Raw genomic sequence first — 23090 nt, 5'->3', positions numbered from 1 at the left:
AGCTTAGCTGTTAGAGAACCAAGTCGCCTTGCTCCCGGCCAAAATAAATAAATAACCTCTTCCTTCCTAGTTTGGTGTCCAAGAGGTCTGTTTCTCGCAGCTGCTCCTGCTTCAACAGGTGTGAGCCACTGCACCCGGCCTTCAATATTAAGTATTTTCATATAAAATATGGGATATCTTTCCATATAGTTAGGTCTTTAGTTTGTTTCAGTGATGTTTTGCAATTTTCAGTGTATTGGTTTTGCACTTCTTTTATTGAATTTATTCCTTTACTCATTTTTAGATTGTTTATTGATAGTATGTAGAAATACAGTTGAGTTTTGTATATTGATCTTATTTTAACGCATTTTTAATGACACCTTAAAAAAATTTTAAGAGTAGATAAATATCCAGCAGTTTTATTCTGCAGCTGTAAACTGTTATCTAGAAATTCAATATAATTAATTTAGAGTGATATAAGATAAATACCTGAAATTGAAATTTAGGAGTTTTTATTGTTAGGCTTTTTAACTATACATTTAGAGACACCCTCTTATTTTATCAAATAAGTCTGAAATAAATATGAATAAATTAACATCTTATTTTTTAGTGTTAAATGTTTACAAAAGACAGTGAAGGATTCTTATCACATAATATGTAGACCATGTGCCTATGAACTTGAAGTTTGTGCAAAATGTGGAAAGAAGGAAGACATTGTTATTCCGTGAGTGTTGCCTTTTATGTTTAAATTTTACTTAGTGATTTATACATAAATTTCTTTTAAGACATGAACGATAACTCTTAGACTTAAGTTGTATGTCAAACTAATATAGACTTTTTTTTTTTTGAGATGGAGTTTTGCTTTTTTTGCGCAGGTTGAAGTGTGGTGTCACAATCTCGGCCCACCACAACCTACTCCTCCCACGTTCAAGCAATTCTTTTGCCTCAGCCTCCCAAATAGCTGGGATTATAGGCACACCACCATGCCCAGCTAATTTTGTATTTTTAGTAGAGATGGTTGTCTCCATGTTAGTCAGGCTGGTCTTGAACTCCTGACCTCAGGTGATCTGCCCGCCTCAGCCTCCTAAAGTGCTGGGATTACAGGGATGAGCCACCATGCCCAGCTTAATATAGACTTTTGAAATTATTTTTCTATCATGACAATAAAAGTGAAACTTTATATTTTTTAAGAAAATAAAATGTTTGTGAGATTCACATTCATTCCAAAGAATTACACGTTATTTAACAACCTTTATTTTATTTATTTATTTGTTTTATTTTATTTATTTTTTTTTTTGAGACAGAGTCTCGCTCTGTTGCCTCAGCTGGAGTGCAATGATGTGATCTTGGCTCACTGCAACTTCTACCTTCCAGGTTTATGGGATTCTCCTGCCTCAGTCTTCTGAGTAGCTGGGATTACAGGTGCACACCACCACACCCGGCTAATTTTTTGTATTTTTAGTAGAGACGAGTTTCACTGTGTTGGCTAGACTGGTCTCGAACTGTTGACCTTGTGATCCACCTGCCTCAGCCTCCCAAAGTGCTAGGATTACAGGCATGAGCCACCACTGGCCAACTTTTCTTTTCTTTTTTTTTCCCCCTAGACGGAGTTTCACTTTTGTTCCCCAATCTGGAGTGCAATGGTGCAATCTCAGTTCACTGCAACCTTCGCCTCCTGAGTTCAAGGGATTCTCCTGCCTCGGCCCCTCAAGTAGCTGAGATTACAGGCACACACCACCACAACCAGCTAATATTTTGTATTTTTAGTAGAAATGGAGTTTCACCATGTTAGCCAGGCTGGTCTCAAACTCCTGACCTCAGGTGATCCACCTGCTTCAGCCTCCCAAAGTGCTGGGATTACAGGTGTGAGCCACCACGCCCAGCCCAACTTTTCTTTTAATAGACATCATGTATTAATTTATTTGACCCTACTGTAGTGACAGTAGTATTACAATTGGTTGGATTTCAAGTTAGTATTCAAGGATCTTTTTTTTTTTTTTTTTTTTTTTTTTTTTTTTTTGAGACGGAGTTTCGCTCTTGTTACCCAGGCTGGAGTGCAATGGCGTGATCTTGGCTCACCGCAACCTCCGCCTCCTGGGTTCAGGCAATTCTCCTGCCTCAGCCTCCTGAGTAGCTGGGATTACAGGCACGCGCCACCATGCCCAGCTAGTTTTATTGTATTTTTAGTAGAGACGGGGTTTCACCATGTTGACCAGGATGGTCTCGATCTTTCGACCTCGTGATCCACCCGCCTCGGCCTCCCAAAGTGCTGGGATTACAGGCCTGAGCCACCGCGCCCGGCCTTTTTTTTTTTTTTTTTTGAGATGGAGTTTTGCTCTTCTTGCCCAGGCTGGAATGCAATGGCATGATCTCGGCACACTGCAACCTCTGCCTCCCAACTTTAAGCGGTTCTCCTGTCTCATCCTCTCAAGTAGCTGGGATTACAAGTGTGCACCAGTATACCTGGCTAATTTTGTATTTTCAGTAGCGACGGAGTTTGCCACATTGGCCAGGCTGGTTTTGAATCCCTGACCTGAGGTGATCCACCTGCCTTGGCCTCCCAAAGTGCCGGGATTGCAGAAGTGACCCACCATGCCCAGCTGGATCTTTTTCTTTATACTTACTTCATTAGGTTCCTGTAATCAAGAAATGTAATGGTAAAAGTCTTTTCAATCTATGTGGTTAAATAATGAAAGACTGGGAAATAAAGAGAAATTTTGTTTCATCTTTAGGTTCAATAATAAATCAGAAAAGACAGAACATACTGAAAATAATCTAAGTTCCAACCATAGAAGAAGCTGCAGAAGAAATGAAGAAAGTGATGATGATTTGGATTTTGATATTGATTTAGAAGACACAGGAGGCCATCAAATGAATTAATATCACTGTATTAAAAGTCGGCCGGGCGTGGTGGCTCACGCCTGTAATCCCAGCACTTTGGGAGGCTTAGGTGGGTGGATCACCTGAGGTCAGCAGTGACCAGCCTGGCCAACATGGTGAAATAAAAATACAAAAAATTAGCTGGGCATGGTGGCTCATGCCTATTGTCATCCCAGCTACTCAGGAGGCAAGGCAGGAGAATTGCTTGAACCTGGGAAGTGGAGGTTGCAGTGAGCCAAGATGGCACAGTGAGACTCTGTCTCAAAAAGAAAATAAAGAAATATAGTCAACTTAAGAATGTGAAATTCTGACCAACTTCTAACTGTTTTCCAAAAGATGCTGTGAAATCCTAGTGAGGAAATCAGAAAAAGCTATAGAAAAATTGACAAATTTCGTACATGAACAATATAAATTGTGTATACTGTATTACTTAATACCAAACTAAACAAGATTCAGAATTGATGATAGTGTAAGAACCAGCTCATGTAAAATAAGATGACATTGTTATATTGCTAGGCTCAAAAACTGGTCCTCAGTATATCCCTTTTGATAAATGATATTAAGTAAATGACTCAAAACCAAGGCCCTGTCACTTATGTTTGTTACAAAGCAAAAGAAGTTTTTTCAAATAATAATGTTTAACAATTGTATAGCAATTCTTCTTTGTATTTTTATGGTACCCATGACCAAAAGCCAGAAGGTAAAAGGATCACATCAATGGAAAGAGACTCTGGGTCGCAGGCCGTTCTGGGTGGGGACCCCGGGAGGTGTGGAATTAATGCTTGGAATCCAGTCACAAGAACCAACTGGGAAAGACACACTACCAGCTGATAAACGCGATTACAGTACCCGACCCAGCTGAGGAGTCAATTGCGAAACTCAAAACTGCAATCAATGCATTGACTGTATCTGTTGGGACCACATTGGAGGGTGAGAAAGCAATCAACTGCCGATTAGACGGGTTGGAGGAACTCAAACGCATAGCAATGACGAATCAAGAGACATTGCTTCATGCAATAAATGAAGTTGATCGGAAAGTTAAATTTATCCACAATAGACCTACTTTAGGGGAACTTTCCCCAGTGCCGTCAGCACCCCCACCTCCAGCACAAACTGCAAGCAATCCATATCCAGTTGCTGAACTTGCAACACTGGGAAGATCTTCTTATGTAGCTGCATAATTGATTTTTAAAAAAGAGAGAGGGAAGACCCCCTTGGTGAAATAGAGTGTACTCTTCACTGCCACTGCCACCATCAAATGGGTTTTTAGAGCTTTGAAACACAATCTTTGTAAATTCATCATAACTTCCCTGTGACCTACCTGCCTTTTACCCCTACCGGAATTTGACCACTGCTACCCTAAAAGGCAAGATGGGCTTTGATATAGAACGACTGCTTCCTCTTTAACGGGAGATGCTACACATCTCTGTGGGTAATTTAAGTTGGACTTTTGACTCTAAAACAGCTATAATTCAAGAAAGTTAAAATCCTAATGGAGCTAAAGAATCTTGACTGACTGTTGCCTTTGATGTCCAAATAAAGGATTATTGTGAGTACTTAATGCTACACTTACTATAAGAATGGTAATGTTTGTTATCTTTCTCCTGGGCTGGATAGTGGACTGTATTTTATTATACGCTTTGAAAAGCACCTGTAAGCCTGCTAATATTAATAACTTAATAAATAAATAGTATATGAAGCTATTAAAAATTTTTATATATCAAAAATATATCAGTTTTATATATTTTTTATATATCATCACATTTTTACCTTTTAATCTCTTACGCAATGTACATATAGAAAAAGTGCATATAATTTATATAGTTTAATAAATAATTATAAAGGAAAGTTCATGCATTTATACACCTAGGTGAGGAAACTGCCAGCATCAGAAGACCCCAGCAAGGCTCTCCCTCAGCAAAAGTTCATCTTCCCAGAATTGGCACTATTCTGAATTTTGATAATTATTTTCTTAATTTTTCTACTACCCATGTTTGTACTCCTAAACAGTATAAATTAGCTTGGTCTGTTGTTGTTGTTTTAACTCTTTTCTTTTTTTAAATATTTTTGATTTTTTTCACTTTATTTATTTATTTAAATTTTTTTTGAGACAGAGTTTCACTCTTGTCACCAGGCTGGAGTGTAATGGTGCAATCTCAGCTCACTGCAACTTCCACCTCCTGGGTTCAAGTGATTCTCCTGCCTCAGCCTTCCAAGTAGTTGGGATTACAGCTGCCTGCCACCACACCCAGCTGATTTTTGTATTTTTAATAGAGACAGGCTTTCAGCATGTTGGCCAGGCTGGTCTTGAACTCCTGACCTCAAGTGATGCACCCGCCTCAGCCTCCCAGTGCTGGGATTACAGGCATAAGCCACTGCGCCCGGCCATATTTTTTTATTTTACTTTATTTTATTTTATTTTTTTGAGACAGAGTCTCACTGTGTTGCCCAGGCTGGAGTGCAGTGGCATGAACTGCCTCACTGCAACCTTTGCCTCCTGGATTCAAGTAATGAGCGATTATCTTGCCTTACCCTCCTGAGTAACAGTGACTACAGGCCTGCACTACCACGTTTGACTAATTTTTGTATTTTTAGTAGAGATGAGGTTTCATCTGACCTCAGGTGATATGCCCACCTCTGCCTCCCATAGTGCTGGGATTATAGGCATAAGCCTGCGCACCTGGCCCTTAATTTGTTTTTTTCTAATGTTGAGAGACATTTGAGTTACCTCAAATTTTTCCTGTTACAAACAGTACTAGTGTGAACATTGTTACATGTGTCGCTTGGTAGACCCGTGCATTTCTGTTAGGTATGTATCTAGCAGTGGTAGAGGGAATCAGGGCTGTGTGGCTTCACTTTTACTATGTAAGACTAAAGTTTTCCAGAGAGATTTCATCCCCTTTTTCATAGCAATGGATTAGAATTTCAGCACTCTGCATCCTTTCTAACACTTGGTATCAGACTTTTCAATTTCTCCCAGTTGGATATGTGTGCAGTAGTATCTCTTTGTCTTAATAATTTGTATTTCTAATTACAAATAAGCTTGAGCCCTTTTTTGTCTGTTTGTTGGCTTTTTAACTTTTGATAATAGATAATAGGGAATAATTTAAGTGAAATGTTATTTTAGAAATGCATACTGAAATCCTTAAGGATGTAATACCAATTTAAAATATTTCAGCATAAAAAAATAAAGACACAGATAACATTTCAGTGACATCAGAAAATATTACCTGGGAATACATCAAAGTATTCAAGAACTCTGTCAACAAGAGTATAAAATCTTAAGACATTTAAGAAAGTGGAGGTTGGATGTATTGGCTCACTCCTGTAATTCCAGCACTTTGGGAGGCCAAGGCAGGCAGATCACCTAAGGTCAGGAGTTCAAGACCAACTTGGCCAACATGGTGAAATCCATCTCTATTAAAAATAAAAAAATTAGCAAGGTATAGTAGCAAGTGTTTGTAATCCCAGCTACTCGTGAGGCTGAGGCAGGAGAGTTGCTTGAATCTGGGAGGTGGGGGTTGCAGTAAGCTGTACTCCAGCCTGGGTGACAAGAGTAAGACTCCCATTCAAAAAAAAAAAAAGAAAATGGAGACAAAAATAGATAGAAATACTATCTTCACAATGTGAAAGTCACAATATTCTAAACATATAACCTGACAAATTTTCTGTCCCATAAATTTGTGTGGCATTCCTTTTTTACATATAAGCTTATTTTCTGGACTACTTTTGTGATCTAAGGAGCCAACTAAAGTCTTACTGGATCTAGCATAAATTATTTCCCATGTGAATGAGTACTAATTACTTAGATGACTTTACTAGGAAAAAATTTAACAAAGAGCATCACCTAGTGACATATGTTAATAGCTGCATTTCATTCCTTAGTGCTAAGAAAGATTGTTTTTTAAGCAGACTATAAAAAATATATATTTTTTATATTTAGTTCCTTTATATATGTTTTAGGAATCAACCCTTCTAGTCCAATAGCTATTTGTGTCATAACTCAGCATATAGAAATAAGATGAAGGGCTTTGTTTTGTTTTAATGCAATGAATTGGTTTAATGTAATGCATGGATTTGTTGCACCTTGATAACTGGCAGGAGGATATCGAGACTGCATTCACATATTCTGAAATATTACAGTGCTTTATTATAGAAGTTTCATAACTTGGATCATAAAATTTATATAAGGGTCTTTTAAGAAAATTCTTATTCCTGGGATATTGTGATTCATTTGGTCTGGAATGTAACCTAGGATTTTTTTTTTTCTAACTCTTCAGGTGATTCTGATCATAAGTTGTAACAAATACAATTAGTTGCATATGATAGAAAGCCATTCCCATGCCTACTTGCTTCTCTGTAGCTCCTAGAATATAGTACCCCCATTGTCACGTTTTGTCTTTCACAGCTCCTATTGCAGCTAGGAGTAACCAGCCATATGAGGGGAATCTGCTGAGACAATCTGGGAAAGACTTACCTCACTTACAAAAAGAAAGCACTTTTCTACCAGGCTGTTTTTTCCTGAATATGGTTGCGAGGAAACATGATGTCTAGAGCTTGCAGCCACGATAGGGCCAACAAATGAGCTGCAAAGACAGTGATTCAGAGCCCTGACATTGTGAAGCTGCTGAAGTAACGAGTCCTTGGCTCTCAACCATCTCTAGAATTCTTGTAAGGTAATTATATGTCTAGAGCTTTGTCAAGCACCTATATCTGTAAAAAAAAAAAAACAAAACAAAACAAAAAAAAAAAACTTTTTTTTTTTTTTTTTTTTTGAGACGGAGTTTCGCTCTTGTTACCCAGGCTGGAGTGCAATGGCGTGATCTCGGCTCACCGCAACCTCCGCCTCCTGGGTTCAGGCAATTCTCCTGCCTCAGCCTCCTGAGTAGCTGGGATTACAGGCACGAGCCACCATGCCCAGCTAATTTTTTGTATTTTTAGTAGAGACGGTGTTTCACCATGTTGACCAGGATGGTCTCGATCTCTGGACCTCGTGATCCACCCGCCTCAGCCTCCCAAAGTGCTGGGATTACAGGCTTGAGCCACTGCGCCCAGCTTAAAAAAAAAAAGTTTTTAAATAAAGTTTCTTTTATTGTAAAAAAGAAAAGAAAAGATAGATAGAACAGGCACAGTGGCTCACGCCTGTAATCCCAGCACTTTGGGAGGCCGAGGTGGGTGGATCACGAAGTCAGGAGTTCAAGACCTGCCTGGCCAACGTGGTAAAACCACATCTCTACTAAAAATACAAAAATTAGCTGGGCATTGTGCTGCATGCCTGTAGTCCCAGCCACTCAGGAAGGCAGAGGTTTTGGTGAACCGAAGTTGCACCACTGCATTCCAGCCTGGGCAACAAAGCGAGACTCTGTCTCAAAAAAAGAAGATAATTACATGTCTAATTGGACATTTAATGCATAAGTTGCTGCTAATTCTGTTACTTTCAGCCAAATGCCTTCCCAGCTGATACCTCAGCAAGTTTTGTAACCCAGTTTTTTTTTTTTTTTTTTTTTTTTTTGAGATGGAGTTTAGCTCTTGTTACCCAGGCTGGAGTGCAATGGCGCGATCTCGGCTCACCGCAACCTCCGCCTCCTGGGTTCAGGCAATTCTCCTGCCTCAGCCTCCTGAGTAGCTGGGATTATAGGCACACGCCACCATGCCCAGCTAATTGTTTGTATTTTTAGTAGAGACGGGTTTTCACCATGTTGACCAGGATGGTCTCGATCTCTCGACCTCATGATCCACCCGCCTCGGCCTTCCAAAGTGCTGGGATTACAGGCTTGAGCCACCGCGCCCGGCCTGTAACCCAGTTTTATAGCACTCATGTGCTATGGCAAAAAGAGAACGTCGGTATATCAAAAAAAAGATTCATTAGTAATGAAGGCTTATGGATTTGGTTGTTTGATTACATTCTCCAAAGAAGAATTGATATACCATGTATACAAGGTTATATATGTAAAATCTAAATCTTTTATAAGATAGATCTTATACATACTATACTTTTATAATGTAAAATTAAAACTGTTACATGTCACATTTATGCAAACATAAATATTCCATGATCCTAAACTTTTTTTTTCCTTACTGAAATTTATAACAGTATTAACTTTTTTTTTTTTTTTTTTTTTTTGAGGCGGAGTTTCGCTCTTGTTACCCAGGCTGGAGTGCAATGGCGCGATCTCGGCTCACCGCAACCTCCGCCTCCTGGGTTCAGGCAATTCTCCTGCCTCAGCCTCCTGAGTAGCTGGGATTACAGGCACGTGCCACCATGCCCAGCTGATTTTTTGTATTTTTAGTAGAGACGGGGTTTCACCATGTTGACCAGGATAGTCTCGATTTCGTGTGATCCACCTGCCTTGGCCTCCCAAAGTGCTGGGATTACAGGCTTGAGCCACCGCACCCGGCCAGTATTAACTTTTAATTAACACATCTCTGCCCCTTCCTTTCCCCCTCTTTCTAGGTCTTTTCCTTTCCTTGTAACATTAGTCCTGTATTGAATGATTGCCCTATAATTATGGCATAGAATTTTTCTCTTTCATATTGTTCAGATTTGTCAGGAATACTGAAAGTTACAGGACCATTTTCCACAATTTTTACTGGCCACACTTATGGAATCTAGGGAGTATGCTGAGATTACTTAGTCAGCAATGTGCTAGTGAACCCCACAACTTTGTCAAACATTATACCTACCGAAAAAATATCATACCTTCCCAAATCTCATACATAGGACTTTTTAAGGAATTAAAGTATTTTTAAGGTATGAAACCGCAGTTACAGATGTGGTTGCATCTTTTATTTTTACATAATCTTAAAAATTAAGAAAAGTTTATAGTCTAAAAATAGCTTTCTTACAAAGGAAATGCATTCTTTACATTACCATAGAATGTTTATAGTTGGTAGTTAATTGGTACTGATAAGGGTTTAAAACTATATTGGTTGTAAAAACACAAATAAGGCCGGGCGCAGTGGCTCACGCCTGTAAGCCCAGCACTTTGGGAGGCCAAGACGGGTGGATCACGAGGTCAAGAGATCGAGACCATCCTGGTCAACATGGTGAAAACCTGTCTCTACTAAAAATACAAAAAACTAGCTGGGCATGGTGGTGCGTGCCTGTAATCCCAGCTACTCAGGAGGCTGAGGCAGGAGAATTGCCTGAACCCAGGAGGCGGAGGTTGTGGTGAGCCGAGATCGCGCCATTGCACTCCAGCCTGGGTAACGAGTGAAATTCCATCTCAAAAAAAAAAAAAAAAAAAAAAAAAATTAGCTGGGCACGGTGGCGCTTGCCTGTAATCCCAGCTGTTCAGGAGGCTGAAGCAGGAGAATTGCCTCAACCCAGGAGGCGGAGGTTGCGGTGAGCCGAGATCACGCCATTGTACTCTAGCCTGGGTAGCAAGAGCGAAACTCCGTCTCAAAAAAAAAAAAAAGAAAGAAAGAAAAAAAAGAAAAAATATTGACAATAACAACTTAAACTGTCCATTATTTCTTTGTCAGAACTACAACTATTGCTAACTGTAATTGATATCACACATACACCAACAAGGAACTTAAGTAAATCAAATGAGAAAAAAATTTGTATTTTAAAATTATAAAATTGAACTGAAAATAGAAAGTGAATTAGAAAAGTGTATTCTGTTACACTGAACTTTTATTTGAATTCTAAATTTGCATTTTAAATTGCAAATAAATGTTTAGCATAATTCAGTGTGACCTTATGGATTCCACTTTTTATTTTTACTTGTTTAATATAGTTACAAATGTATTTGTGAAACATATTTTCTTCTTTTTTTCTTTTTTTTGAGGTAGAGTCTCACTCTATTCCCAGGCTGGAGTGCAGTGGTGCAGTCTCGGCTCACTGCAACCTCTGCCTCCTGGGTTCAAGCGATTCTCCTACCTCAGCCTTCAGAGTAACTGGGATCACAGACGCCTACCACCATGCCCGGCTAATTTTTGTATTTTCAGTAGAGATGGGATTTCACCATGTTGGTGAAATCTGCAAGTGATCCTCTCAAAGTACTGGGATTACAGGTGTAAGCCAACACACCCAACCTATATTTTTTCCTTAATCTGTTAAGAGTTATTTATTTATTTTGCCATTATGAAGAAAAATCATAACATGGGAACAATGACCTAAATAACTGAAACAGGAAATGAGTTAGCCCTGCGGAAATTGCCATGACCAGCTGAAGTGAGAAAAGATGGTCTACAACAAGACAAAACTCACATTCCTTAGCAGAGGATACACGTCCGCAAAGTTAGGAAACAGATAAAATTATTTTTAAAAGTATGTTATTTACACTTCCAATCAGTATACTGTACTTGATATGTTTTCTGGTGAAGTACTTTTTTTTTTTTTTTTAAAGACGGGGTTTCACCGTGTTGGTCAGGCTGGTCTCAAACTCCTGACCTGAGGTGATCTGCCCGTCTCAGCCTCTCAAAGTGCTAGGATTACAGGCATGCACCACCACACCTGGCATTCTGGTGAAGTACTCTTAAAGCAACAGGTCCAGTTGTGACTCTGGAAAAGCATATGCTGAGTGATCTAGAAACACAGGGAGAATAGTAAATACTTCACCCAAAAACATTCTGAGCTTACTATTTAGAAGTGTAAATGAACAGTTACACACTGTTTAAAAATAAGTTTCTCCTATGTTTCTCGCCTCTGCAACACTTGTGGCCGCCAGCTGACACAGAGCAGGTGCAGTGTGAGTGGCTGCCAGTGGACAGTGACAAAAACAAAACTTACTGAAACAAACAAATGTTTCATAAGTAATTTGGAAACAATTTTTGAATCCCTTTCTTGGCCATGAAAACAGTACATTTCAGATCCTATTAAGTGATTTATTTGTGGGAAATCCTCAACTGGTAATGCATTTCCAGCTTGATGATGCTATAATACTGTCCGAAAATGTGAGAGGATATCCTATAGAAATTAAAAATGCCAGAGGAAGCAAGCCACCGTGAGGGTCCTGAACATTTGATACAAAGTTTGCATTGTAGCTGTGTGGTGACACAAGCAGGTACAACTGAAATGGGCCCTAAGGGATAGATTAGAGACAAAACAGGAATCCACAAAAGAGCTCCATGGTATCTTTGGACAAGCATCTAACCAGTCAACCTTTGTATATTTTTCCAGTCATATAACATCCTCTTTTTCTATGATCCACTTGTCAAGTAAATTTTGCCCACACATGGGACATACCTGTAGTCTGGAAAATAAAGCATGTTCTCTCCAGCTGTAAACTGACTGCAGAATGACTAAAAACATCACGAAATTGAACTTAAAGCAGCATTTTTGCATTTCTTGGTTCATCATTGCTGCGTTAAGGAGATGGAAGCTTTAGAAGGAGTTTCAACTCAGGGGTCACTGTCCCTTGATAGAGACCCCACCTGTATGGAGGAGGTGGCAAATCTACATCTGCGCTTAATATTGTTAGACTAACTACTATATCTTGCTATTTATTTACAATTTTTATACATGATTTATATTTTTAGATGTGATTAGTTAAGTCCAAATTGAATTAAAATTATTACAGTATTCCTGAAATTAATGTATTTCCTCAATTTACACTAAGGTTGAATTTAACTATTGTGGGGCTGTGACTTTTTTGCTGTTAAAAGGGATTCTTGGCCTGGAAATGGTTGGGAACTACCGATAAAAATACCAGCGTTCATTGTGCTGTAAATTCATTTAAATTGTATGAAAGTTTTTTTCAGGCCGGGTGCCGTGGCTCAAGCCTGTAATCCCAGCACTTTGGGAGGCCGAGGCGGGTGGATCACAAGGTCAAGAGATCGAGACAAATGGGACCTAATCAAACTCCACAGCTTCTGCACGGCAAAAGAAACAGTCAGTAGAGTGAATCGGCAACCAACAGAATGGGAAAAAATTTTTGCAGCCTACCCATCTGACAAGGGGCTGATACCCAGAATTTACAAAGAACTAAAGCAGATCTACAAGAAAAAAACAAACAAGCCCATTCAAAAATGGGCGAAGGATATGAACAGATACTTTACAAAAGAAGACATACAGGAGGCCAACAAACATATGAAAAAATGCTCATCATCACTGGTCATCAGAGAAATGCAAATCAAAACCACATTGAGATACCATCTCACACCAGTTAGAATGGCGATCATTAAAAAATCGGGAAACAACAGATGCTGGAGAGGATGTGGAGAAATAGGAACACTTTTACACTGTTGGTGGGAATGTAAATTAATTCAACCATTGTGGAAGACAGTGTGGCGATTCCTCAAGGACCTAAAAATCGAAATCCCATTTGACCCAGCAATCCCATTACTGGCTATATATCCAAAGGATTATAAATCATTCTACTACAAGGACACGTGCACACGAATGTTCATTGCAGCAATGTTTACAATAGCAAAGACCTGGAACCAACCCAAATGCCCAACGATGATAGACTGGACAGGGAAAATGTGGTACATATACACCATGGAATATTACGCAGCCATCAAAAACGATGAGTTCACGTCCTTTGTAGGGACATGGATGAACCTGGAAACCATCATTCTCAGCAAACTGACACAAGAGCAGAAAATCAAACACCGTATATTCTCGCTCATAGGCGGGTGTTGAACAATGAGAACACATGGACACAGGGAGGGGAGCACTACACACTGGGGTCCGTTGGGGGGAAATGGGGGAGGGGCGGGGGGTGGGGAGGTGGGAAGAGATAGCATGGGGAGAAATGACAGATACAGGTGAGGGGACGGAAGGCAGCAAAGCACACTGCCATGTGTGTACCTATGCAACAATCTTGCATGTTCATCACATGTACCCCAAAACCTAAAATGCAATAAAAAAAATAAATAAATATTAAAAAAAATAATAATAAAAATAAAATAAAATAAAATAAAAAAAGAGATCGAGACCATCCTGGACAACATGGTGAAACCCCGTCTCTACTAAAAATACAAAACATTAGCTGGGCATGGTGGCGCATGCCTGTAATCCCAGCTACTCAGGAGGCTGAGGCAGGAGAATTGCCTGAACCCAGGAGGCGGAGGTTGCAGTGAGCCGAGACCGCGCCATTGCACTCCAGCCTGGGTAACAAGAGCGAAACTCCACCTCAAAAAAAAAAAAAGAAAAAAATTTTCATAGTGATAATTGTCTCTATATTTTTTAAATGCTTTATTTATTTATTTATTTATTTATTTATTTTTGAGACGGAGTTTCGCTCTTGTTACCCAGGCTGGAGTGCAATGGCGCGATTTCGGCTCACCGCAACCTCCGCCTCCTGGGTTCAGGCAATTCTCCTGCCTCAGCCTCCTGAGTAGCTTGGATTACAGGCATATGCCACCATGCCCAGCTACTTTTTTGTATTTTTAGTAGAGACGAGGTTTCACCATGTTGACCAGGATGGTCTCGATCTCTTGCCCTTGTGATCCACCCGCCTCGGCCTCCCAAAGTGCTGGGATTACAGGCATGAGCCACCGCGCCCGGCCCCAATGCTTTATTTTTATGCATAATATACATGCATAAGACTCACCAATTTTAAGTGCATAATTTAATGATTTGGTAAGTGTACGAGCATTGTGCATTTTTCATCACAATCCAGTTAGAGCATTTCCATCATCCCAAAGGATCTCTCATGCCCATTTGTAGCCACTCCCATTCCCATACTCCCCAGCCCCAAGCAACTTAATCTGTGTGTCTATAAAATTACCTTTTATGAATTTTTCATATAAATAACATCATAAAAGAGTCCTTGAATCTAGCTCCTTTCACCTCACATGACATTTTTGAGGTAAAGCCATGTTAAAACATGTACCAGTTCACTATTCTTTTTTTTTTTTTTCCTAAATAGTATTCCATTGTATAGACATACTAATTTTGTTTACCCCTTCAAATTTGGATTGTTTCCACTTTGGGCTATTATGAATGATACTGTTGTGAACATTTGCATGCAAAGTCTTTGTGTGGGCATATGTGTTCATTTTGGGGGGGGGGTATATATACCTAAGAGGGAGACTAGATTGCTGAATTGTGTGGTAAATTCATATTTAGTTTTTTTTTTTTTTTTTTTCCGAGACGGAGTTTCGCTCTTGCTACCCAGGCTGGAGTGCAATGGCGCGATCTCGGCTCACTGCAACCTCCGCCTCCTGGGTTCAGGCAATTCTCCTGCCTCAGCCTCTTGAGTAGCTGGGATTACAGGCACGCGCCACCATGCCCAGCTAATTTTTGTATTTTTAGTAGAGATGGGGTTTCACCATGTTGACCAGGATGGTCTCGATCTCTTGACCTCGTGATCCACCCGCCTCGGCCTCCCAAAGTGCTGGGATTACAGGCTTGAGCCACCGCGCCCGGCCTTCATATTTAGTTTTTAAGGAACTACTGAACTTGTATGTCTGCACCCTTTTACAATTCTAGAGCTTTGTGAGGGCTCCACACTGAGGAGGCTCCAGATCCTCACCAACACTTGTAATCGTCAGTGCCTTTAGATTACTGTCATTCTAGTGTATGTGACATCTCATTGTGGTTTTAATTTGTATATTTCTAATGACCCATGTTGTTGACTGAGCATCTTTTCATGTGTTTATCAGCTAATCCTATATCTTCATTTGGTGAAATATCTATTCAGATGTGTTGCCCATTTTAAAAATTGGGTTGTTTTCTTTCCATTGAGTTATTAGTCTTTTATATATATTCTAGATACAAATCCTTTATCAGATATGATTTGGAAATATTTTCTCGCAGTCTGTAGTTTGTTATACATCACTTTTAAGATATCCTTAACATTAAGAAACTAACAGTGTGGATAATAATCCTGGTAGTGACAGAGGTTTGGATTCCTGAAGCCTGAAAGACTAACTGCTGTCCCCCGGGGCGCGTGCTGCATCGTTTACAAAAACTGTAGAGCACCTGTTGTGAGTGCAGTTGTAATTGCTTATAGATTTTTAGAATTGGAAAGCATGTAGAGAACATGTAGTCTGGCACATTTTCTCAGTAGGTAAGTCAGTATGAACTTTTTTTTTTTTTAAGACGGGGTTTCACCATGTTGGTCAGGCTGAGCTTGAACTCCCGACCTCAGGTGATCCGCCCGCCTTGGCCTCCAAAGTGCTTGGATTATAGGTGTGAGCCACCGTGCCTGGCCAGTATGAACTTTTAAGAATTTTAGTTTTCTTCTGTAGTGGGTCTATTGTGGGTATGTTCAACATGACAGGGGAAAGAAGGGGAATGGCATCCCCTGAGATTGTGATGAAATGGCTTTCATCATCTTTAAATCAAAGTGAGATGCCAGCAATAGGATGTATGTATATATGTACATGTGTCTCTGTGTGTATGTAAATAAACGTGCTGGGAGGAGGAGGTGATTCAATCAGGGACTTGATAAGGAAACAAAAGAATAACTGGACCTTCCTTTAATGATGAAAATCATTTACAAACAAACCATCAAAGCCAAAATGTGTATTCTGGTAGTAGCCCGATTCTTCCTAAGAAAATGTTGATGTAACCATTGTAGTGGCAGAGATTGTTTTGGTCTATTCTAGATCCTTTTATTTTTTAATTTTGGTCTGGTTGGGGGTTTTCCCCCCACTCAGGTTGCTCTTATCCACCACTAGACTGGCTGCCTTTTATTCCATAACAGACAGTCCTTAAGTCTTTGCATATGTCCTTATTCAAAAATTAACTGTCATGAGTTTTTTTCTGCAGAGAACATTTTTAAAATATCTTATATGAGAATACCCTGCACCTGTAATCTCTGGTTGATGCAGTTTCCTTTCTGTCTTCTCTGTATTTGGTGGAATAAATCAGTTCCTGCTTGAATCCTGAGCTGATAATGTTCTCTCCATTTCCCAGAAGTGTGGACACTATGAAAATCACATGCCATTAAACACTACCCCCAAACACAACTAGTGGGATTAATGGTTCCTCATTAAATAAATGCCCAATGTGATACTGGCAAGTGGTCCCCAGAAATGAATGTACCTTAGAATCACCTGTAACATGTATTTAAAATACAGATTTCCTAGCTCCACAGGCAAAGCACCCCTGCGATGTGACACCCTGATACAGTTCAGGGAGCCACTAATGCGGGCCAAAATGGCCCAGCAGGCAAGGGTCCAAGCTGCCAGTGTATTGTGTCATTACAGCATGCTTAGCATAGCTAGGAGGATGGGCTCACACCCAGCCCCACAGCTGTTGAGCTACAGACTCGGGCACAGAGCTGTCTAAATGGCAGATGTGGGCAACAACTGTTGGGGACAAGCCAGCCATATTTGGGAAAATCTTATTGTAAGGGGCAAGTGTGAGTAAGATTTAGGAGCCACAGGGAAATACAGCAACAGTAAATCTTGTGTTACAGGAGAGATGTGGAAGAAAGTGATAAACTACTGGCCAAGCTGTCTTCTGATTGGATGACTTGCCATTATATGGGCCAGGCAGGTTGCAGCAGCTCTGCCTTTGGGAGGTGGCTGGAGAAGGGGAGGGGAGAGAGGCATGTTGAAGACAGATGCACCCTTTCCTGAGCAGGTGTTAGCGTTCAGGCTGCCGAAAGGAACCCCACAGCCTGTTTCCCATCCCTCTTGTCCTCATCAAGTATTGGTCCTCATGTATCTGCTCTGCTTCTACCTTCTCAGGATGCTGATATTTTCGCAAATACATTTATGGAAGAGTTACCTCGCCCACCTCTCCAAACGTCTATTGGTTTTACGTTTTTGTTGCAGGGGAGTGATCTCTTTACATAGCTTCAAATGGCATAACATTCAGCAATATCCAAGTTTGGATATATCTGATGAGAGGAAAGTAATTGTGAGGCCTTTGTTCTAATTACAACTTGGTCACTGCCTGACTCCATGACTCCAGCAAATTGTTTCAACTGTCTGGCCTGCAGTTCTTCCTTGCATGAAATAACAGACTTGGTCTAGATTGGTGGTTCTTATCATGTGGTTGCTGGACTAGCAGCATCAGTATTACCTGAGAAACTTGTTAGAAGTGCAAATTCTTGGACTCTGCCCTAGACCTACTGAAACATACTCTGTGGGTGGGGGCCCAGCACAGCAATCTGTGTTTGAAATGCGATTCTGATTATTTGACAGAAGTTTGCAAATCACTGGTCTAGATAAGTAGTTCTTGGCCTTGGCTGCTCATTAAAATCATCTGGGCAGCTTTTATAACCTACCAATCCTGTCCTCTTCCTCCAAAGATTCTGACTCAAATGGTTTCACGTGGGGTCCATGGTTATGTGGTTATAGTGGATGTCTAGGTGCTGTCTAAGGTCTTCAAAACTAAAAGTCAGTGTGTCCCAGTTGTAAACGGATACCTCTAGACCTGGCCTTCTCAATCTACTAGGTGTTGCTATAATAGAGAAGAAAAGGCATTTTCAAAACTGTCTTTGGATGTGGACAAGGAGGAGGAAAATGTATTTCTTTTTTTTTTTTTTTTTTTTTTTTAAGAGATGGGGTTTCACCATGTTGGCCAGGATGGTCTCAATCTCTAGACCTCATGATTCGCCCACCTCGGCCTCCCAAAGTGCTGGGATCACAGGCATGAGCCACCGCACCCGGCCTACGGAAAATGTATTTCTTAACTTCTAATAAAGGTTATTCCATAATTTTTATCTGAGTGCAATTTGCTAAATATTCATTTGCAACTTTAAATTTATTCAAAGAAATTAAATGCCCATAAATGACAGAAGAAATAAATTGTGATATATGTTTACAATAAAATACTCTTTAGCAATAATAATAAATGAACTAGTGATGCACATTGAAGAAGCAATATCATGTCATTCTTTTAAGTGAAAATCAAACACAGGTAAAACTAACCTATGGTGATTGAGGTCAGGATCATGATTACCCTTGGGGGTAGGGTGGTAATAATTAGAATCGAGCACAAGGGAACCTTCCAAAGTGCTAGAAATGTTCTACTTCTTGACTTGGTGATAGTTATGTACATATACACACACTGCACGCATATATGCAGTGAGCTGTACTCTTAAATTTGCACACCTTCCTGTATATATGTTACTCGTCAGTAATAAAGATTTACAAAAAATAAAATGTAATCCTCAAGTGGAGTACCCCACTATCAATTGGTAGATATGCCAACTACCTTGGCATTTGTGCCATCTGTGGTCACTAAAAGATGAACATAGCACTTTGATTTCATGTTGACATTAGTTAAAATGTATGTATCAATGTCTGTCATCCCAAATTGAGAAGGGAATAGCATGGACTCTATTTATTTAAAGGTTTAGTTTGTTTTGAATATTTGCGTGCCTGCAGGACCCACATTCTGCAGCAATACCCATTGGTGATTGCATCTCTTATCAAAACCTTCTGCTATCTCTTCCTTACTCCTCAAATCTTGTAATAGAATCTAAGAAGTAAAACTGCTTGCTCTTCACTGCCTGCAGAAAAAGACCTCACCCCTTCTGTCAGTGACAGGAGGTCAAATGCATCCTAACAAATCAAAGTGAGATAAAAAAAAAATTACTCTGGCAGACAGAAACAAGTCCCTGCAAATTACAATAAGCCACTGACTATTTAAACAAGGCATATTAGAAAGGCATTCAGAGAAGACAAATGTCTCAGGGAAATGAAAACCAGAGTCACTTAGCAGAATGCAGAAAAAATTCTTTGGAAAGTGAGTCTTATCATAATAGATGGGAAATTACCATCCATCACTCAGCTATCACTTTAAAGCCACAGGCTGGGTGATTTCACTTCAGGGAGCACATCTTAAGCACAGGCTGGACTGATTGATGTCTACCTATGAAATCATTCAAAGAAGCCAAAATCTTTGTTCAGCTGTGACTGTATTAAATGCTGTCCGTTTTACTTGATACTGTCTTTTGAAATGCTGTGTTCTGTGCCATTATGTTCCATTAACTTTGATGTCATTCTGTTGGAGTTTGGTAGAATACATAAGACAGTTTTATTTATTTATTTTTTTCAGATTAAAAAAAATTTTTTAGACTGGGCTTGGTGGCTCACACCTGTAATCCAACACTTTGGGAGGCGGGCGGGTAGATCACCTGAGGTCAAGAGTTCCAGACCAGCCTGGCCAACATGACGAAACCCCATCTCTTCTAAAAATACAAAATTAGCCAGGCATGGTGGCACATGCCTGTAATCCCAACTACTTGGGAGGCTGAGGCTCAAGAATTGCTTGAACCTGGGAGGCAGAGGCCGCAGTGAGCCAAGATCACACCATTGCACTCCTGCCTGGGCAATAAAAGTGAAACTCCATCTAAAATAAAAAAGTTTTTTGGGCTGGGCACGGTGGCTCAACCCTGTAATCCCAGTACTTTGGGAAGCCAAGGTGGGTGGATCACGGGGTCAAGAGATCGGGACCATTCTGGTCAACATGGTGAAACCCTGTCTCTACTAAAAATACGAAAAATTAGCTGGGCATGGTGGCACGTGCCTGTGATCCCAGCTACTCAGGAGGTTGAGGCGGGAGAATTGCCTGAACCCAGGAGGCAGAGGTTGCGGTGAGCTGAGATTGTGCCATTGCACTCCAGCCTGGGTGACAAGAGCGAAACTCCGTCTCAAAAAAAAAAAAAAGTTTTTTAAGAAATGGGGTTTTGCTATGTTGTCCAGGCTGGACATGAACTTCTAATTTGTGGGCTCAAGGGATCCTCCCACCTCAGACTCTATGAGTAACTGAGACTACAGGCATATGCCACTTAGTAACTTTAAAAAAAAAAAAAGTCACAAATCTACAAGTTTGGAAAAGTGAGGAGACTTTATTTCTTATAAGGGGTTATAGCTTGCAAGGTGCCATCCTGCAGGCTAGGAAGCATACCCTCCAGCCAAGACCAGAGACAGGCACTTTGAAGGAGGAGGGGTTGGGGTAAGAGCTTTATGATGAATGGGCTGGCTAAAGATACAGATTCAACAGATTACAGGAGGATTATAAATATTCATGAAGGTGGTCCTGATGCATGCATATTGAACAAACATGCATGTTATATACAACCCATGTTCACTTTGGGGTGCAGACTTACATTTAAATGTTAGGCCTAGCCGGGCGCGGTGGCTCAAGCCTGTAATCCCAGCACTTGGGAGGCCGAGGCGGGTGGATCACGAGGTCGAGAGATCGAGACCATCCTGGCCAACATGGTGAAACCCCGTCTCTACTAAAAATACAAAAAAAAAAAAAAAAAAAAAAAAATTAGCTGGGCATGGTGGCGCGTGCCTGTAATCCCAGCTACTCAGGAGGCTGAGGCAGGAGAATTGCCTGAACCCGGGAGGCGGAGGTTGTGGTGAGCCGAGATCGCGCCATTGCACTCCAGCCTGGGTAACAAGAGCGAAACTCTGTCTCAAAATAAATAAATAAATAAATAAATGTTAGGCCTATACATAACATTTAAAACTTAGGTCCTGCCGGGCGCGGTGGCTCAAGCCTGTAATCCCAGCACTTTGGGAGGCCGAGGCGGGTGGATCACGAGGTCGAGAGATAGAGACCATCCTGGTCAACCTGGTGAAACCCCGTCTCTACTAAAAATACAAAAAATTAGCTGGGCATGGTGGCTCGTGCCTGTAATCCCAGCTACTCAGGAGGCTGAGGCAGGAGAATTGCCTGAACCCAGGAGGCGGAGGTTGTGGTGAGCCGAGATCGCGCCATTGCACTCCAGCCTGGGTAACAAGAGCGAAACTCCGTCTCAAAAAAAAAAAAAAAAAAACTTAGGTCCTGTACATCAGATGGTCTTTTCAGGACATGAATGTACACAAATGCACAACCCCTGTAAACCGGTCAGAACCAGTCTGTAATCGGTGGTCTTATCAGGGGAAAGTTATTGAAACCAATTTCTTGTCCAATCAAGGCTGTAGCTCTAGCTGGTACAACAGGGGTTCAGTTAGTCAGTGTTTGCATAAGCTGCAACTTTTTTACCATTGCTTATCTCAAGACCAGCGTTTTTTAAGCTGCTAGAGAAAAAGAAAATCCTTATGGCAGTTAGAGCACAGTTTATCCTTTAAGTGTAGGAATGTGTGACTTAACTCTTTCCTGGCATAGCCTCGGTCCTGTCTATAATTTGGTATCTTATTGCCGCGAAGCATCTGCTCTTATGATCTCTATTTTAGCATTAATGCTGCATTAATGGTGCCATGCTGTTACTAGCCCCAGGGTACTGTACCATGCTTAGTGAATTCCTTATGTCCTATTCACATCCTTGTAAATAGTGCCTTTATTAAACACTCTTTAAACTATCCAATTGGAGTATGTTCATCTCTTTCTAGGATCTTTAGAAATTGCTACTCCAGGTGGCCCCAGGAGAAAGACACTCAGATTGGGAATGTGGGTTTGGATAGCCCATTTACTTACTTGCTAGTGGTAAATGTGACACAGGTAACCCGGCCATAGGGCAGCATCATGGTTATTCAGATTATCACTGTGTGGGCATGAGATGAAAAGCAGGAAGAGGGCAAGGCACTGGGAGATCAAGTACTGTGGCTCTGGCATTATGGTTATTAGCAACAATTCCAGGCGTCCCCAAACTTTTTACACAGGGGGCCAGTTCACTGTCCCTCAGACCGTTGGAGAACCGCCACATACTGTGCTCCTCTCACTGACCACCAATGAAAAAGGTGCCCCTTCCTGAAGTGCGGCGGGGGGCCGGATAAATGGCCTCAGGGGGCCGCATGCGGACCGCGGGCTGTAGTTTGGGGACGCCTGATAATGACCATGGAACCACCTGGCTTCTTTTGACAGTGCTAGAAAGTATATGAAGAATAAAGGAAAAATGAAACTGTGCATTTGCAGTTGAGATTGTTAAGTGGATAATCAGAAAGCCTGGCTGGCAGCTTTTGAAGGATGAATTATCTCCTGTACTCACAGAGCAAATGACACTGTGGGCCATGTCCCATTCCTAATGCTGAGCATTATAACAACATTTAATTAGGTTGCACACCAGTTTCACTCAGCTGCTTCTGCCAAGGGGAGGGCACTGGTAGAGGAGTGTGGCTTAAAAGAGAGGTTGGATCAATGTGGGTAAAACAGAATTTTGAAACTCCAGACTCCTTTGGACTTCCCTGCTATGGGAGAGAGCTCTGCCACCACTATTTGAGAGAAGCAGTTCTTACCTGCACAAAATTTTTTCCATACCTGCACCTGCCACAGTTGTCACAGAAGCTGAGGCCAGTGCCCCTCAGAACCTCCCTCTACCCAGCACATGCCCCTCATTACTACTAGGCCTTTACTGAAAGGAATTACAAGTCCTGAAGTGAGTAGTGATACCCTGTACACAAGAAGAAGTTTTGATTAGGAT

At 40.8% G+C, this 23090-nt stretch overlaps 1 protein-coding gene across 9 annotated transcripts in view; it reads left to right on the top strand.

The window, feature by feature from the left end:
* Positions 1–23090, top strand: part of C2H9orf85 (chromosome 2 C9orf85 homolog) — a 241069-nt gene that overhangs the window by 58333 nt on the left and 159646 nt on the right. Inside the window, exons 3-5 of one of the 9 annotated variants that reach the window (XR_012516561.1) lie at positions 590–703; positions 2712–4408; positions 7268–7878. The exons of 4 other annotated variants lie outside the window; for them this stretch is intronic. Coding sequence is in view for 4 of the 5 variants with exons in the window: in XM_074394681.1 (XP_074250782.1) it covers positions 590–703; positions 4970–5399 (544 nt within the window). In the remaining variant the exon portion in view is untranslated. Of the gene's footprint in view, positions 1–589; positions 704–2711; positions 4589–4969; positions 8926–12557; positions 13428–23090 lie in introns of those variants that run through there. 4 more of the 9 variants (XM_074394681.1, XM_003935623.3, XM_074394678.1 and 1 more) reach the window with 4 other exon arrangements.

This window comes from Saimiri boliviensis, chromosome 2 (genome assembly GCF_048565385.1).
Source record: "Saimiri boliviensis isolate mSaiBol1 chromosome 2, mSaiBol1.pri, whole genome shotgun sequence".
In the NCBI taxonomy this organism is placed as follows: Eukaryota; Metazoa; Chordata; class Mammalia; order Primates; family Cebidae; genus Saimiri; species Saimiri boliviensis.
This window is presented reverse-complemented; position numbering and strand designations above follow the sequence as displayed.